Genomic DNA, 17500 nt, shown 5'->3' with positions numbered 1-17500 from the left:
CTGGTGGAGGGGCATTGTGGCAGTCTGGATACAGGAGGATCTTGCGAGGCTGTGAGAATGGGCCCTTGTAGGTCTTGTTATTATCGGCAAAGAGGCGTGAGTATGTGCCACCTCGGACCTTCACCTCATACATTGTGTTGTAGGTCAGGTTGGTCAGGAGGAACTGCAGGGGAAAGAGAAGAGAGGTTTATTAAATGATACAGTTATTGCAATTACTAATATAACTACTTCTACTGATGTTATCATTATGAATACCATCATCTTCAATTTACAATTACTCTTAACATCATCCAAACCAGAGGCATTATCCTCATGACATCATTACAATCTTTCCAATTAATACCATCACACTATCATTTAAATCCTTCCTATCCTTAAAATAAAAAGCAAAAGCCTTATTCTCACTGCGGCTACATTTGCCCTCATTCACAAACCCAACACAACACGAGTAATATAAAACACACACCCATCATTATCAAGCTCAAGGTGAACATCCACATATCTCTAGAACGTAAATACAAACATCATGAAGAGACCATTACATTCAAACCACAGCTTATTTAAAACTATTGTAATACACACACACACAGGAGCATTAGGTTCACTCAAGACGCATAATTCAAGCAAATGTTACACAAGAGAAGGTAAATAATATTTTAACAATGAAGGTAAAAATAATTTTTAATGTAAATTCTTATGGAGGGCCTTGGATTGGTATGGGGGGGGTGAGGAGACAGACAGGGATCGACTGGGGAGGTAGTATGAATGGAAGTAGAGTGTATTTGATAATTGATGAAATGGACAGGGTCAAATACGTGAGAAGATAATGGAGTTTGATAGTTTTTATTACAGGCTAGTGAGATTATTATGAGGAGAGGTATGATACGTGGTACCCTTTTTTTCTAGAATCGTACTTATTTCACTGAGGGGTAGCCTAGAGCCCGCCTTCAGGCCATAAGGTTGGTGGGTGTGCCAGGCTGGTGAACTCACAGCCTACGACGAAAAACAATAAGGAAGGGTATGGTGGGAGCGGAGGTTGAGGATGAGGATCTTCTACAGTGGGGTGGAGTGAATGGAAGAGGAAAAGCGGAGGTGGTGTGGAATGGAATGGTGGGGAGAGTATGGCTGGTGGGTAGGCAAGAATGAAGAAGCATGAGGAAAGGGGAGGGGAGGGAAAGGAGAAGGAGGGAAAGTGAAGAAGGTAAAGTACGAGTCTAGGGGGAGGGAGGAGGATTGAATGAAATAGGGAAGCAGCAGAAGGAGGGTTAAGAGGGAAAAAAAGAAGAAGAAGAAGAAGGAAGGATATGAGACGAAGGAAGAAGAGAAAGGAGGGGAGAAGGAGGGAAGAGAAGATGAGGGACAGAAGTAGACGAGCGCTAGAAGAAGATAAGACGAAGGAAAGGAGGATCGAAGTAAATATAAAAAGAAAAGGGAAAGGTATCAAAAATGGAAAGTGTGAAAAGCCGGTAAGGAGAGGGGGAGACAGGCGGAGAGTCAGAGAGAAGGAGGAAGGAGAATTGGGGAAGAAGGCGAAGGCGAGAAGGAGATGGCGACGGAGAAGGATGTCAGAATGGAAGGAAAGATGAAGAGAGACGGAAGATAACGAAGAAGTAAGAAGAAGGGGGCAGGAGAAAAGAAAGATAGCTGAAAGACAGAGAAGTGAAGGGACGAAGAAAGAATGAAAGAAAGAAGATGACAAGGAAGAAGACGAAGCAAGAGAAGAAAAGAAAGAAGGAAGTAACAGAAGTAAGAAGAAGAAGAAAGAAGCAAGAAAAGACGAAGAAGAAGATAAAAGAAGAAACAGAAGAACAGAACGCTAAGGAAAGAAAACGAAAGAAAAAAGAAGAAAGAAGAAAGCAAGCAAAAAAAGAAGATAAGCAAGAAGAAGAAGGAGAAGAAGAAAGCAGGACGAAGGAAAGAGCAAGATAGGTGAGAGAGAGAAGAAGGAGAATAAGAAGAAGAGGAGGAAGACAGAGCAGAAGGAGAAGGAGAGCAGTGAGCAAGAAAGAAGAATGAAGAAGAAGAAGAAGAAGACGAACGAAGACGCAAAACAGGATGGGTGGGGGAAATAAAGTTGGGGGACAGGGGGATACACAATATTTGGGTTGAATTGGGTTTTGTGAGTTCAGACAGGACGTTGGACGACTACAGACGACGCCGCAGAAGCCGACGAAGTAACAGACGAGGCCGGCATACGCCGCTCAGAGCCCGACGGAGCAGGAGGTGGGGGGGGACACACATGCAAAAGGACGCAGCCCCCCCCCCTCATCCTACTCATCCGACCGACAGCCGTGCCTGTCCCCCCTCCCCCCCCTCTCCTCCTCTCCCCTCCTCCTCCTCCTATATCCCTCCTTGGGCCTTCCCATCCCTCACTCCCCCCCTCCACCTTCCCTCCTTTTGCCTTTCTCTTCCTACTTTCCCTCCCCCCCCTCCTCCTCCTCCCTCATCCTTCCTCCTCCTCCTTCCTGTGCCTTCCTCCTCCTCCCTCTCCCTCCTCCCTCCTCCCTCCTCCTCCTCCTCCTTGCCTTTCTCCATCCTCCTCACCTCCTCTTTCTCCTTCCTCCTTCTCTCCTTTCTCCTCCCTCCTCCTTCCCTCCTTTCCTTCCTTCCCTCCTTCCTCTCCTCTCCTCCTCTCCCTCCACCTCCCCCTCCTCCTCCTCCTCCACGCGCTCACGACCATAACCCCACGTGTATGGTAACATAACGTCAACCTTCCGACTTTAAAACGTGTCCTTGTTGCTACCTGGGCGCCGCTCCTCCCGGCCATGAGATGAGAGGGGGGAAGTAGGGGAGTAGGGGAGTGAGAGAGGAGAGAGGAGGGGAGGAGATTAAGGGGGGATGGGAGAGGAAAGCGGAAAGAGGAAAGAGAGGAGGAGAGGAGGAGAGGAGGAGAGGAGGAGAGGAGGAGAGGAAGAGAGGAGGATAGGAGGAGAAGAGGAGAGGAGGGAGGAGGAGAGGAGGGAGGAGGATAGGAGGATAGGAGGGAGGAGGGAGGAGGGAGGGGGATGGGAGAGGATAGAGGAGAAGAGGAGGATAGGAGAGGATAGAGGAGAAGAGGAGGGAGGGGGATGGGAGAGGATAGAGGAGAAGAGGAGGGAGGGGGATGGGAGAGGATAGAGGATAGATGATTGAGGAAAGAGGGAAAGAGGAAAGGAGGGTAGGGAGGAGGGAGGGGGGACGAGAGGACGAAAGGAGCGAGGGTAGCGAGGGAGTAAAGTGGGGGGGGGGGGGTGAAAGGAAGGAGGAATGGGGGGGGGGGGTCCATTTCCAATCATTCTACTGAGAGGGTTTCTTCTTCCACGTTCGCCTCCCTCCCCCCCCCCCCATCTCACCCCCAACCCCGCATCAACCCCTCACTCTTTCCTAAAACCTTTTCAGCTGAGGGTAAGAGGGGAAGGGAAAGGGTACAAGACAAAATTATTCCCTAACCCCCCCCCCCCCCCCCCCTTCAATCGATTCCATGCGAGAGGTGGCAATAACAACAGCAATAATAGTAATAATAACAATAGCAACCAGAATAATAACGGAAAGTGTATATATAGTGAGTATATGTTGTTTTTTTGTTGCACATACGCACATAAAGGCATTCCCCGCGCATTAACCAAAATAACAAAACCCCTTTAATTTAACACGAGGGAAAAAAAATCGACCTCACCGACGAGGCTACCTCTCAAAACTAATGGACGATGCGGAAGAACTGAAAACCCATAACTACCGCGAGAGAAGAAAGAAAGAAAGAAAAAAAAAAAAAAGGAAACAACAATAATAACAGAACGAGAACGCAAAAAAAGACAAAGGGGCGCATTGCTAAACAAAAGGCGTAGTCTCGGCGACACCTTCCCCGGGCCCGCACTCCACGCACCGCCTCCGCCTCTTTGACACACCCTCCCTCACCCTCCCTCCCCTCCCTCACCCTCCCTCACCCCCTTCATTTTGGGCCCCCGGGCTCTCTACCTTCCTGTATCTCTTTCTTAACTCTCTACGTCGGTCTCTTGTATTTTTTTTTTCTTTTCTCTTTCAGTTCTCTTCTTTTATTTCTTCATTATTTGCGTCTTGTTTTCTTCCATTTCATTTATCTTCCTCTAATCATCCATCCATCCCGCATCGTTCAATATCCTTTCCCCACCTTCTTAATCAGCATAATAGCAATTCTCACCTCATAACGCCCTTTCTCCTCTCGTCTCATCTTCTCTCCTCTCTTCTTATCCCCTCTCTTCTCCTTTCCTCTCCTCTCCCCTCCACTCTCTCTCTCTCGCTCGTTTATTTTTTATTTTTTTTCACATATCTCTCCCTTACTATCTTCTGCCTCTCCCTCTCACTCTGCAGTCCCTCCCTCTCCTTCAGCCCCCCTCGCCACTTCCTACCCGAGTACCCGCGCGCGCTCCGTCCGGCCTTTTAAAAATGGCCGCTTTCCCAGACGCACACACGACATCCCCGCAGGCGCCCGCGGTACTTACCCGGGCGCACCAATTAGAAAGTGAATCGGAACTGGACCCACACCGCGCTTCGGATGCTGTTGCTGTTTGGGATCAGGTGGAGGGCGGAGGGATGGGAATGGAGGAGGAAATGGAGGAGGAAGAAGGGGATAACTGAAGAAATGGAGAAAGAGGATGTGGGTGAAAGGGAAGGAGAATGGGGAAGAGGAGGAATAGGGGATGGATGATGATGAAGATTCCAATAGCAACAACATGGGAGGAATGCCAACAAGAAAATCCTTCCTAACTGTTTTCCTTTTTTTTCACCAAGTGCAATCAGCAGACGAACGCTGACCGGGCGGGAGCGAGACCCAACCAAAAAACCGCCACGTCACGACAACACCACATTGACTGTCTCGCTGACTGACGAAGGCCAGTTAAGGGCGGCCCAGTCACCAAGTCCTCTTCGCTCATTTCTTGCCCTTTTCCCCTTCTTTCTTGCTCACTCCTACCCCTTCCCTCCACTTCGACCTGCGAGTGGGCGAGAGGCGCTGGAGACCCCGGCCGAGAATCCTCATCTCGCGAGAGAAGAGAGAGGGACCTCGTCACTCCCAGGGTGGAGGGGGAGGCCACCGGGAGATTTTTTTGGGAGGGAGGAAGGGAAGGAAGGAGGGAGGAAGGGAAGGAAGGAGGAAGGGAGGGAAGGAGGAAGGGAGGGAACGAGGAAGGGAGGGAAGGAGGAAGGGAGGGAAGGAGGAAGGGAGGGAGGGAGGAGGGAAGGAGTGGGAAGGAGAGAAAGAGGAAGGGTTTCTTGGGGGGGGGGGGTCCCTTTGAGAAGGAGGAAGGGAAGGGGGGGAGATGGATTCATCGGGAAGGGGTATGAGGGGTTGAAAGGAAAGGAGGGAGCGAGGGAAGTGAAGAAAAAGGAACTGAGAGGAGAGAGCAAAGAAAGAGAAAGAAAAACAAGGAAACAGGGGAAAACGAAGAAAAAACCAACAACCGAAAATGAGAAGAAAAAGATAAAAAAATATAAGAAAAGGAAGGGGAAAGAAGGTGAAGAAATACGGAAAGAGGGGAGGGGAAGGAAAGAGGGCGCATGTTGTCACAGGTGGCAATACTAAGGGGGGGGGGGGGAGGGGGAGGAAGGAGGGTATTAACGACAAGTGTGGGGACGAAAGGCGGAGGAAGGACAAGAAATGAGGAAATGAGACTAGGGCGAGAAATGAACGAAGTGTACTTAGAAACATGTGGCGCAAAATAACAAGAAGGAAAGTGGTCTAGTTAGGACTGTCTTGTGCAAAGTTTTTAATAACAGGAGCGAGGGAAGGGGTAGGGAGGGGGAGGGTAGAATGAAGACGAGGAGGAGGGGGAGGGGCGAGGGAGGCGAAGGGAGGGAGGAGGGATGGGGGAGGGGGGGAAAAAGGGGATGGAGGGGGAGAGGAGGAGGAGAGGAGGGAGGGAGGGAAGGGGAGGGGAGGAGAGGGGAGGAGGAGGAGGAGGAGGAGGGCGGAGGGGAGGAAGAGGGGTCTAAAAAAAAAATAGCGATACAACGATCAAAGGCTTGTAACTAATCTGAAAACCCACACATAGAAAAAAAAAAAAAAAAAAAAAATAAGTCGAGGCATATATAAAAAAATAAAATAAAAAAGGGAGAGAAAAGGTGGGGCGAGAAAAAGGGAGGGCGGCGCGGGAAGGAGGGGGGAGGGGGGAAAAAGAGGGTGGTTGGAGGAAGAGAGAGAGGAAGGGGGGGAAAGTGTGGGGGCGCAGAGTTTAAGAGATGGAGGAGGGAGGAAGGGGAAGGGAAGGAAGGAAGAAGTGGGAGGGAAAAGAGGAGTGGGTAGGGTAATGGTGGGGGTAGGGATGTCTCAAGGGAAAAGAGGAGGAGGGGAAAAAGTGGGGGGTGGGGGGGGTTTAAAGGGGGAGGAGGAGGGGGAGGGAAAGGGGTTTGAGGAGGGGAGGAGGAGGAGGAGGGGGAGGAAAGAGGATGGAGAGGAGCGCAAAGCCGGTGCTGGGGGAAACTGGTTTCGAGCGAAAACCCTAAAACACGATTTAATAAAATTTTAAAAAACAATAATCTATCCGCTTCCCCAAAAACCCCGACCGCAACAAAACTTGAATTAGACGCATAAATAAACAAATAACTAACGTGTAAACTTGCACAGATAGGCACGTTTTACTTAAAAAGGAGACAAAGAAATTAAACCAGACAAAACAAGAATAAAGACCAGAAAAAAAACTGGGAGGGCGAGACGAGGCTGGGGGGGGGGGGGGGGGGGACGTACGCGGTCAATGAAGTACCTTCTTGTTTCCTCCCTCTTCCCCATCCCTCCCCCTTCCCCTTTTCCCTCCATCCTCCCCCTCTGCCTTTCCCCTTCCCTTTCTTCCGCCCCCCTGCCTTTTACTTCCCCCTTCCCCTTTCCCCTCCCCTACTGAAATACTTTTCCCCCCCCCTTCTCCCCCCCCTTCTTTGCTTTTCCACCCCCCCTCCCCTTTCCCCTTTCCTTTCCATTTTCCCACCCTTTCCCCCCCCCTCTTCCTTCTCGACCCAACGCCCCCTCCACCCCTCTTCCACCCCCTTTTCCTTCTTCTCCCCCCCCTTTCCCCTTTACCCCCCCCTCCCCCAACTAAACCCCCCCTTTCCACCCTCCCTTTTTTCCTTACTTCCCCCTATTCCCCCTCCCCCCCCCCTTCTCCATTTCCCTTTTTTTTTTTTTTTTCCCCTTTCCCCCTTTCCCCTTCCTTATTTCCCCCCCCTTCCTGCTCCCCTTCCCCCCCCATTTCCCCCCACTCCCTCCCCTTTTTCCCTTCCCCCCCTTCCCCCCTTTCTTCTATTCCCCCCTTCCCCGGGTTTTTCCTTTCTATTCCCCCCAAATTTCCCCTTCTCCCTCCCCCCCCATCTAAATTCTTCCCCTTCCCCCCGCTCCCCTTATTCCCCCCCCCCCTTCCCCTTCCCCCCTTCACTCCTCCTTCACCTTTTCCTCCCTCCTCCTCCCTCCCCCCCTCCCTCCCCCCCCTTTCCCCCCTCCCCCCCCCCTTCCCTCCCTCCTCCCCTCCCCCCCTCCCCGTATGACTCCCCCCTCTTCGCGCCGTAGACAACACATGCTTTGCTCTCCCCCCCCCCCCAAGACGTGTATTAAATCGCGATCATAAAAGCGAGTTGATGGGTGGTTATTTTTTTATCGACTTTTTTTTTTTTCTCGGTTTCATCCTTTTTATTGTGTTGTGTCTTGCAAACACGACTGTCTCGTTTGCTTTTCTTTTTATTGTTGCTGTTGTTGTTTTGTTGTTATCATTCTAAGTTTCATTATTATTATCATTATTATGAAACCCCCATTATTTTTCCCCTTTTTTTTTTTTTTTTTCTTTTCCCTGCTACTGAAGAGGAGGAAGGAAAAGAAACAGAATAAAAGGGGGGACGGGGGAAATGAGATGGCCGAGAAATCTGCGTGTGGCTGCGTGAGAGTTTAGGACGAGGAAAAGGGAAAAGGGGGGGGGGAAGGAGGGGAGGGGCGGCGGGGAGGGGAGGGGGGGGGGGAAAAGGGGGGGTGAAGGGCGGGGAAGGGGGGAAGGAGGTGAAAGGGGGAGGGCGGAGGGTAAAGAGGGGACTTGAAGGAGAAAGAGGGAGGAGGAGGTAAAGGTAGAAATAGTGAAGGGAGTGGGGTCGGAGGTGGAGAAGTGAAACTGGAGGAGTGGAAGCAGAGAAGAAGGTTAAGGAAAGGAGAACAGACAGAGAATAGACGAAAGAATACATGAAAAAATGAGGGATTACAAACGGAAAAAAAAGCAAAGATATCGAGGCAAAAGGAGCGAAAAAAAAAAAAAAAAAAAAAGTAAAAGGTTGGGAAAAGGTTAGGGGGTGAGAAGTTAAGAAAAGGGGGAGGAGGGAGAGAGGGGGAGAGGAGGGAAGGGGGGAGGGGGGGGAGGGGGGGGAGGGGGGAGGGGGCAGGGAGGGGGGGAGGGGGATTAGGAAGGAGAGAGCGAGAGAGAGAGAAGGGGGAGGTGAAAGGGGAAAATTGAGGAGAGAGAGGGGGAGAGAGGGGGGAGAAAAGAAGAGGGAAAGAGAAAAGGAAAGAGAAAAGAAACAACAAAAAAAAAAAAAAATCATTCGCACGCACAAAACCGGAAACGCCAGAAAGAACGCGGCCCGGGGGTGTGTGTTGGGGGGGGGGGGGGCAGCCAACCCCCCCCCCCCAACCAATTCCGACGCAACGAAGACGAAACAAAGCGAAGCGAAGAATAACGGCCGAGGGACCAAAGTCACGTGATGTAAACAAACCCTGGGTACACGAGCGCGCAGCCGCCACGTCACGCGAAAGCGGAATGCACGCAACTTGTGGGTGGGTTGGGGGGGGAAAGGGGTTTTCAAAGGGGGGGGGGGTTCAAAGGGGGGAGGGGGTGCAAAAGGGAGGAGAGGGGAGAGAGGGTTGAAGGAGGTTTGGAGGAAGAAAAAAAAGGAGGAGGAAGGGAGAAGGAAGAAGGAAGAAAAGGAGGGGGTGGGGGAGGAAGAGAAGAAAACGGAAAAGGAAATCGGACAGGACGAGGAGAGGGAAGAAAAAAAGGAGAGAGGGGAGGAGGGGAGAAAAGAGGTTAGACGCGGGAAAAAAAATTTAAAAAGTAAAAAAAACGAAAAAAAAAAAAGAAACAACACAGTAACAAAAAAAAGGGTCAATGAATATCATTCGTGCACTAAAAAAAGTTTTCCGAAAACAAAAAAGTTTAGGGGGAGCAGCGATGATGATTAAAAATCAAGTTTTGGAAATATTAAAACGGAAAAAACTATGGTTGATTGAATTTAAGGTTTAGAAAATAAATGGGTAAAAAAAGGGGTTTCAGGGGAAACGACGAAAGGTACGAGGTGGAACAAAAAAAAAAGGAGGGAAAGGGGAAAGAAAGAAGGGAGAAAAAGGAAAAAAAGGAGGAGAGAGAGGAGATGAGGAGAGAGGGAGAGAGGAGAGAGTAGGGGGAGCCGGGAAGAGGGGAGAGGGAGAGAGAGGGGGGAAAGAAAGAAAGAGAAAAAGAGAGAGAGAAAGAGAGAGAAAAAAAAAGAAGAGAAAGAGAAAAAGGGGAAAAAGTTTGAGGAGAAGATGAGGAAAAGGCGGGGAGAAAAGGGGAGAGGGAGAAGAGGAGATAGAGAAGAGAGAGGGAGAATGAGGAAAGAGATTGAGAGTAGAGAGAGGAGGAGAGGGGAGGTTTATAAATACTTTATGCACGCGGGCAACTGCAACAGCAACCAGACAACTAAATCTCAGCCCAGAAAAGAGAGGGGGGAGAGAGGGGAGGAGGGGCAAGAGAAAGAAGTAAATAAAAGGGAAAAAACCCCGACGGAAAAACGAAAAAGAAAGGGAAGGGCGGCGCAGAAATAAAGAAAAGGGGCAAAGAAAAGCGGCAAGAGCAAAAGAAGGGGAAAAAAAGAACAAAGAAAAGGAACACTTAAAAAAAGACGAAAGAGAGCAAAAGAGGGAGAAGAAAAAAGAGGGAAGGGGAAAGGAAGCCCCCGGCCCTCCTTTGCGGCCCCAGCGAGGCGCCGCCATGAAATTTGGTAGCGGCCAAGGCAAACCTCGTCGGGGGCGGAGGGGGAAAGGGGGGAGGAGGAGGGGGAGGGGGAGGGGAGGGGGGGAGAAGGAGGAGGAGGAGGAGGGGAGGAAAGGGGGGGGGAGGGGGAGGAGGAGGAGAGGAGAGAGAGAGAAGAAAAAAGAAGAAGAAGAAGAAGGGAGGAAGGAAGGGAAGGGAGGAGGGGGGAGGAGAAAAAAGAAGAGGAAGAGGAGGAGGGAAAGGGGAGGAGGAGGAGGAGGAGGAGGAGGAGGAGGGGAGGAGGAGGAGGAGGAGGGGAGGAGGGGGGGGAGGGTTGGGGGGGGTAGGGGAGGAGAAGAGGAAGAAAAAGGAGGAAGAAGCTAGACAGGAAAAGGGGGGAGGAGATGGGGTTTGGGGGGAGGAGGAAGAGGGGGAAGGGGGGGAGGGGAGGGGGGGGAAAGGGGGGGAAGGGGAAGAAAAGGGGGGGGGGAAGGAGGGAAAGAGAAGAGGGGAGGGGGAGGAGGGGGGGGAAGGAGGGGGGAAGGGGGGGCGGAGGAGGGGAAAGGGGGAAAGGGGGAGGGGGAGGAGGAGAAAAGGGGGGGGAAGGGGATGGGGGAGGAGAGGGAGGAGAAGGAGAGGAGGAGGAGGAGGGGGAGGAGGAGGGGAGGGGAGGAAGGATGAAGAGGAGGAGGAGGAGGAGGGGGGAGGAGGGGAGGAGAGGAGAAGGAGGGGAGGGAAAAAAGAAAAAAATAAAAAAGAAAAAAAAAAAAAAGAAAAACAGAAAACAACATAGAAAAAAGAAAACCCAAAACAAACAAGAGAACAATAATGAAGACGGGAATGCCACAGAGAACGAGCAGCGGAGGGAGTGCGGGCGCCGCCTGGACCGCGCCGCCCCGGGTTAGGCCTACCGCCCACGGCCAAGGGGAGAGCAGGGGATTGCCTACGTGATGAAAACTTTTAAAATCGGAGAGGAAGGGGCAAGGGGAGGGGCGAGGAAAAAAGTGGGGGAGGAAGGGAGGGATAACGGAGGGGGAGAGGGGAGGGGGAAAAACGAAAAAGAGGGATTTAGAGGGGGGGGGGGGGGGGAACACAGGGGAAGAGCAGGGGGATGACAGGGAGATGGGATAACGGATGGGAAGAGGAGAGGGGAAAAAAAGAGGTGAAGAGAGAGAAGAGAGGAAACACGTGAGAAAAGCAAACAAGTGGAGAAAAGAAGAGGGAGGAAACAAGAGCGGAACAGGCAAGGAAGAGAGGAGGAGAGGAAAAGGGAAGAACGCACGAGAGGAAGGGGGGAAGTAAAGAAACACCCGGATAGGACTAAAAAAAACCCCTCGGGAAACAAAAGAGGGGGGAAAATGGGGGAGTAATAACGAGACAAAAACAATAAGGTTGAAGGAAAACATAAACACGTCAGTAATTTTCAGGAAACCCTAATTACTTTCCTGGAATTAATTAAAGAGAAAAAGTTTTTACGGGCAGGGGGGTTGGGGGGGGGGGGGAGGGGGGAGCCCGAGGGGGGGAAAAAGGAAACGGGGAAAGGAAACGAGTGATGAGAGGGAAAACGGAAGATGGGGGAAAAGGGGGAAGGGGGGGGGGGGGGGGGAAAGGGGAAAAAAGAGGAAGAGGGAGGGGAGGGGAAAGGGGGAAAGGAAAAAGGAAAGTAGTGGGAAAGCGGGGAGAAGGTGGGGGAAAAATGGTTTGGCGAAGTAGGAATACGAAGAAGAACGGGAAGCGGAGGGGGAAAGGGGAGAGGTAGGTCAGAGGAAAACGAAAAAATTCGGGAGGAGGAACAATTATGAAAATAATAATAAAGGGGAGGAGGAGGGGAGGGGAGGAGGGGAGGAGGGGAGGAGGGGAAAAAGAGGAGGAGCAGCGCGGCTCTACCCGCCCGTCTCCTCCCGAGAAATCAATCGTTTTCCTATGATGCCGGCCCCCCCTTCCCCATTCCCCCTTTTCCAGCCCCTGGGCCTTCCGTTTCCGCAAGGAATACACCCTCATTTCCCCCTTAAAACCCCCCCCCCCCCACCACAACACACTCCCCTGCATTCCACCCCCCCCCAAACCTGCATTTGGCCCCCTCCCCCAGGGGAAATTTTAAAATATTAGTCATTCTCAAACCCCTGGCTTAAACCCCTTCTACCCCCCCTGGATTCCCCCATTTGCCCCCCCCTTAAAATTCACCTCTCACCCATCCCAAAAGCCCCCCCCCCCCAACACACACGCACCCCCCAATACTAAACCCCCAAACCCAGCCAAATTCTACCCCACCACCCCCATTCCACCCCACCCCACGCCCACACCCAGCCAGGCCCCGCCGACGACCGGGTGTGCGGATCCACCAGAACCCGAAGAGAATCCGCAAACGGCTGATGTACTTTTCATGTGGCCGACACATTTAGCCCCATTTGCCTGTTTTCCCTTTTATTTCTGTCGGAGGAGGGGGGGGAGGGGGGGGGAAAAGGGTGAGGATGAGGGGAGGTGGGGGGAAAGAGGATGAGGAGGGGAGGAGGAGGAGGAGGAGGAGGGGGAGGAGGAGGGGGGGGGAGGGGAGGGGGAGGAGGGAGGAGGGGAGGAGGAGGAGGAGGGAGGAGGAAAGGGGGGGAGGAGGGAAGAAAGGGGAGGAGGGGAAGGGGAGGAGGAGGAGGGGGAAGGCGGGGGGGAAATGGAGGAGGGAGAGGAGGGGGATGGGGGGGAGAAAAGGGGGAGGAGGATGGGGGGGAAAGGGGAGGAGACGAGGGGGGAGAGAAAAGGGGGGGAGGAGGGGGGGGGAGAGAAGGGTGAGAGGAAAGGAAAAAAGTAGAGGAGAAGTTGGTAGAGAGACAAAAATATTTGTTGATGAACTACGTAGAGAAAGATTACGAGAAAAGGGACATTCAAAAGAAAAAAACAAAAAACGATAATGGGGAGCAGCATTGGGAGGTAATAAGAGAAGATGAAGATAAAGAAGAAATGAGAAGGAAGGGCGAAGAGGAAGAGAAGGAGAGGGGGGGGGGGGTTAAAAAAAGCATTTCATTTTACGGAAGGCAATTAAAATCTACAACCCAAAGCGAGCGTAAGAGAAAAATAAAAAAGGGAAAAAAAAGGGAAAAGAAAGAAAAAAAAAAAAATGAAGCCCCCAGAAGGAGGGCATCATTTCCGTTACCTGTCCCCCGCCCTTCCTCCCCCCCCCCCTCCCCTCCCCCTCCTCCTTCCCCCCCTTCCCTCATCAAATTTCCATCTTTGGGCTTGCCACTGCCCCGCAAGGATCCAGACGCAACCCGTGTGCACCCCCCCCCCCCATTCCCGTTTCATTCTCCCCCCCCTTTCCCCCTACCCCCTATCACCTCCACCCCCTTTCCCCCCCCACCCCACCCTTACTCACTCCCTTACCCCCCTCCCCCCCCTCTTCCCACCCCACCCCCCCTCGCCTTTCTCTTTTACCCCCTTATCAATACCCCTTGCCCCCCCAAAATTTTCCCGCCCAAAAGGGCTCTTTTCCCAAAAAAAGGGAAAGAGAAAAGTCGGCAGCAGAAGAGGATGAATAATGATGATAATAATGTGAGAAGTAATAATAAGAAAAAGGAGGGGAATAAGAAAAGAAGGAGGAGGATTAATAAGACAAAGAGGGCTAATGAGTAATAATATAATATATTATAATAATAATAATGTGTGAAAAAAGGAAAAAAGAGGAAGACAAGGCGAAAGAAGAAATATAAAAGAACAAAATCAAAATAATTGAGAAACAGAGAAGAAATAATAATAATTAATAATAATAATAATAATAATAATAATAAAAACTCCAATAGCTCGAAATTCACACTGGAATCCCCTGAGGCAACTTTATCTCATGCCACCCGTGCAATTCTACGACGGTTCGCTCTAACGGGGTTTGGCAGAATCGGCCCAGTGATGCGGGTCATAACACTGATAATTATCGCTTTCCTACGGAGGGCCGGGGAGGTGGAGAAAGAGAAGGAGAGAGAGAGAAAGGAGAGAGGAAAAGAAAAGGATAGGAGAGAGGGAGAGGAAAGAGGGAGGGAGAAGAATAAAAACGCGTGAGTATAGAAACATGAACAGTAAAAAGCAAACGATAATGGCAGAAAATAATAAAAAAGAAAATACCGAAGAAAGATATTAAAGAAAAAAGCACAAAACAATACGATCGAAGAAGTGGAAGAACAGAAGAAGACGAAACAGCCCTCGAGGACGCCACCGAAAGATGCTCGTCCTTCTATCATGATGGGTGTGCACGAGAGATAAGGTGAGTGGGGGATGAGGTGGTGTGGGGAGAGGATGGGCTGGGGAGAGGATGGGGTGGAGTGAGGTGGATGGGGAGGGGTGGGGTCGGGGTAGGGGAGTATGAGGGGAGGGATGGGGTGAGGAGGGGTGGGGGAGCATGGGGAGTAGGGGGGTAATTTGTGGAAGAGGTGGGGGAAGAGGATGGGTGGGGAAGAGGTGGGGGGGATGAGTGGTGGGGATGGGTGGGGAGGGGTGGGGAGGGGAGGGGAGAGGAGGGGAGGAAGGGGAGAGGATGGGGAGGGAGCCAGGGAGGAGGGGGGTTTTTGTGTTGTGTAATTTACTTGATATAACTCGTTGGGGGAGCAAGGGAGGGGGGTGGGGGGGGAGGTCGGTGGTGGGGTGATTGGGGGGGATGGTGGGTGGGTGACTGGTGATGGGTTGTGGTACTGGGGAGGAAGAGGAGGGGGTGGGTGGGTGGGAGAAAGAAGAATTGGTTTGTATTCTTGAGTCATGTAGACGGAGGGGGGGTCTTAGTAGGCTGCGGGGAAGATTGAGGGAGGATGGCGTTGTTCTGTTACTCGGTGAGGAGGGTGGAGGAAGGTGAGGGTGTACTAGGGGGGTTGGGGTTGGGAAACTAGAATGTGTGGGTGAGCTTGTTGTATCATTAGCTTAAGTGTCATTGGGTTTAGGTAGAAGGACGGGGGTTTTTGCGATGGGGGTTGGAGTCTAGTGGGGGGCTAGTGTGGGAGTGGGGGTTCATTTGATGATGGGGGGAGTAATGAAGGGTGTTTGGTTTGAGTCTTGGGCCTCTTTGGATAAGACGGGTCTGCAGTTTGTAGAGAAGTGCCAGGGGAGAGATGGAGGGGTGGGGGAAGTAGCGTGGAGCAAGTTTCTGTAGACGTTTATTGGGCATAGGTCGGGGGTCGTTGGACGTGATGGAGTAGCTGTAAGTTCATTAGTAGTTTCTCCCGTTCTGCCTGCAGCTCGTTTTTCCTATTTATTGTGGTTGGGCGTTACTTGTATTTTATCAATGTTGATTTATTTAGAGGTTGAGATTTTTTGCCAGGTCGAGAACTTAGTTTAAAGTCAGTATTCTAATTCATCTTGATTATGGTGTGTCTGATCCCATACTTTTGTTTCGTATTTTTAGTCGGTCTGTAGTTGGATTGGGTTGTGTTTTGCGTGGGTGGTTTGTTGAGTGCTGTCTATAGCAGGTCGAGCGGGTGTAACCTGGTTGGACAGTGGTGGGTTTTTGTGTTGGATGGGTGTATAAGGATAAGGTCTTGGTGTCGAGCGATTTGGCGTGTTTTGGGAGTTAGTTTGTTGATTCGCAGTTCTTCAGTGGGTAACAACATTGACGTTGTTGTATATTAGTAGATTTTGTTTGATAATTGGTTGACCATTCTTGGGTTCGTTAGATCATGTGTGTCTTTGTAACCTTATATTTGCTTTAGTTTATATCGTAGTTGTTTTATTTATACTATTTGTTATCTGGTCTGATTAGAGTGTTTGATGTTATTCTATTGGTTCTTGTATGGGTGTTGTTGTATTGTACTTATTGTTTTTTTTTGCGTGATTGTGTTCGTGTTTTTTACCTGTTGTCTGTTGTAATTCTTTTGGGCTCTTTGTTGACTTTGTTATTTGTTCTTTCTTGAGGTTCCTGTTCGTTTTAGTGGGGGGGTAGGGGTGTTCTTTATCTCTTTGAAATGTTTGTATCGGTTAAGTTGGATATATTTAATTCGTTTTTCCAGTAGCAATTAGGAGCTATTCAATTGTTTTGTTTCTTGATCTCTTTTCCCCCTGAAATAGCTGTTATTTCTTAGGTAATTTAAGAATTTTTCAGTTCGCTTATTCTTCTATTTTATTTGTCAATTGTTACCTCTTTTAGTTTGTTGCTTTTTCTTCTTTTGTTTTTTCCTATCTACATAAACTATCGGTTCTCGGAATTTCAGTACATCTATTTTATTACGCTATTTTCTTTATTAAATGTTAGTTTCTTTTTTTATAACATTTCTCCTTTTTATCTTTTACAGTCTGTCTTTAGTATTTCTCTATTCTTCATCTGATTTATTTAGGTTATTGTCCTAAACTCCTCGATCATTAAATTTCTTCTATATATCTTTTCATTTCAAGGCTACTTTTCATGTTCGTGGATTCCTTCTTATTTCTCGTTTTCATGCAGAGGGGGCAGGGAGGGGAGGAGGGGGGAGGAGGGGGTAAGTGGGGAAGTAGGATATGTGAAGGGTAGGCGGGGAGAGGGAGGAAGAGAGGAGGAAGGACAAGGAGAAAAGACGAGGAGGGAAAGATGGGAAGGCAGCGCAGGGAAACAAAAAGAGGAAGGGGGAAGGGAGGACGGAGGGAGGAGTGGGAGAACGAGGAAGTGGGTGGGTGGGGGGAGGACTGGAGAGGAAGGGGCGGGGGAGGGGGGATCTTAATTTCCCACTGGGTTCCTGGCGAAATTACCGCCGACTTCCTCCGCGCGCTGCTCCGCGACGTGGCAACGGGGCCGCCCCCCGGGTTTAAGGGCCATTTAAAGACGGAAAAGGGCCCGCTCACTGCCACCACCTGCTGTATCCGGGTCGTCGCGACGCGCAAGGGTTTTGGTGTTTCCCTCTTTGTCTGTCGGTTTAGCCTTCCACCTGGTCTCCTGCCCGTCCGCGGGGGCACCCGGGTTTGTCGTCACTTCTGCCGTCTGTTGGGCCCTTGTGTGTTTTGTCTTTTAAAAACATTGAGTTTTCCCCAACATCGCTGGCCTATTGTTTGCCTGCTTCCCTTTATGCCTGCCTGCCTGCTTGCCAGCATGACCTGCAGAGCGTGCATTCGTGCTTGTGTTGCCGTTAGCGTTCCCACACGTGTTACCGATCGCGAGCATCCGGCAGCGTCGCAGCGAGCCCGGCCGGAGCAGCTCTTGCCGCCTTATAAGCGAGCGGAAAAATTGGGCCCGCATCTTGTACGCGCGCGGGGCTCAGGTGAATCGCTGACGCGATGCAGCCGCGGCCCCGCCGCCGTCGCGACTTCCAGCACTCAATGGTGCTCTCGTACGCAGATAATTGCAAAGGGGGTGGGATAGAGGGAAAGGGGTTGCGCGAGGGAGGGAGGAAGGGAGGGGAGGGAGGACGGGAGGGGGAGGGGGTGAAGGATTTGCGACAGGCCGGGAAGGGGGGGGTGGCGTGGGGGGGAGGGACAAAGAGGGTCGGTTTTGTCCGGGGAAAGGGGCCCAAAAAGAATAACTAGATGCGCGCCGCGTGGCCCACGGGGAGATTGGAGAGAGGAAGGGGGGAGAAGAGCGGGAAGGGGGGTCGTGAAATTTTACAACAACCCGGAAGGAAACGTGCATGCCCCCCGCCGGGATC

At 51.0% G+C, this 17500-nt stretch overlaps 1 protein-coding gene across 1 annotated transcript in view; it reads right to left on the bottom strand.

Annotated features, from left to right (window-relative positions):
• LOC125038996 (tyrosine-protein phosphatase 99A-like) overlaps nt 1-17500 on the bottom strand; it is a 58209-nt gene that overhangs the window by 14256 nt on the left and 26453 nt on the right. The window contains exon 3 of the mRNA XM_047632714.1: nt 1-163. This exon is cut by the window's left edge and continues 103 nt beyond it. Within this exon, the coding sequence (XP_047488670.1) occupies nt 1-163 (163 nt within the window). The remainder of the gene's footprint in view (nt 164-17500) is intronic.

Source organism: Penaeus chinensis, chromosome 26 (genome assembly GCF_019202785.1).
Source record: "Penaeus chinensis breed Huanghai No. 1 chromosome 26, ASM1920278v2, whole genome shotgun sequence".
NCBI classification, from domain to species: Eukaryota; Metazoa; Arthropoda; class Malacostraca; order Decapoda; family Penaeidae; genus Penaeus; species Penaeus chinensis.
This window is presented reverse-complemented; position numbering and strand designations above follow the sequence as displayed.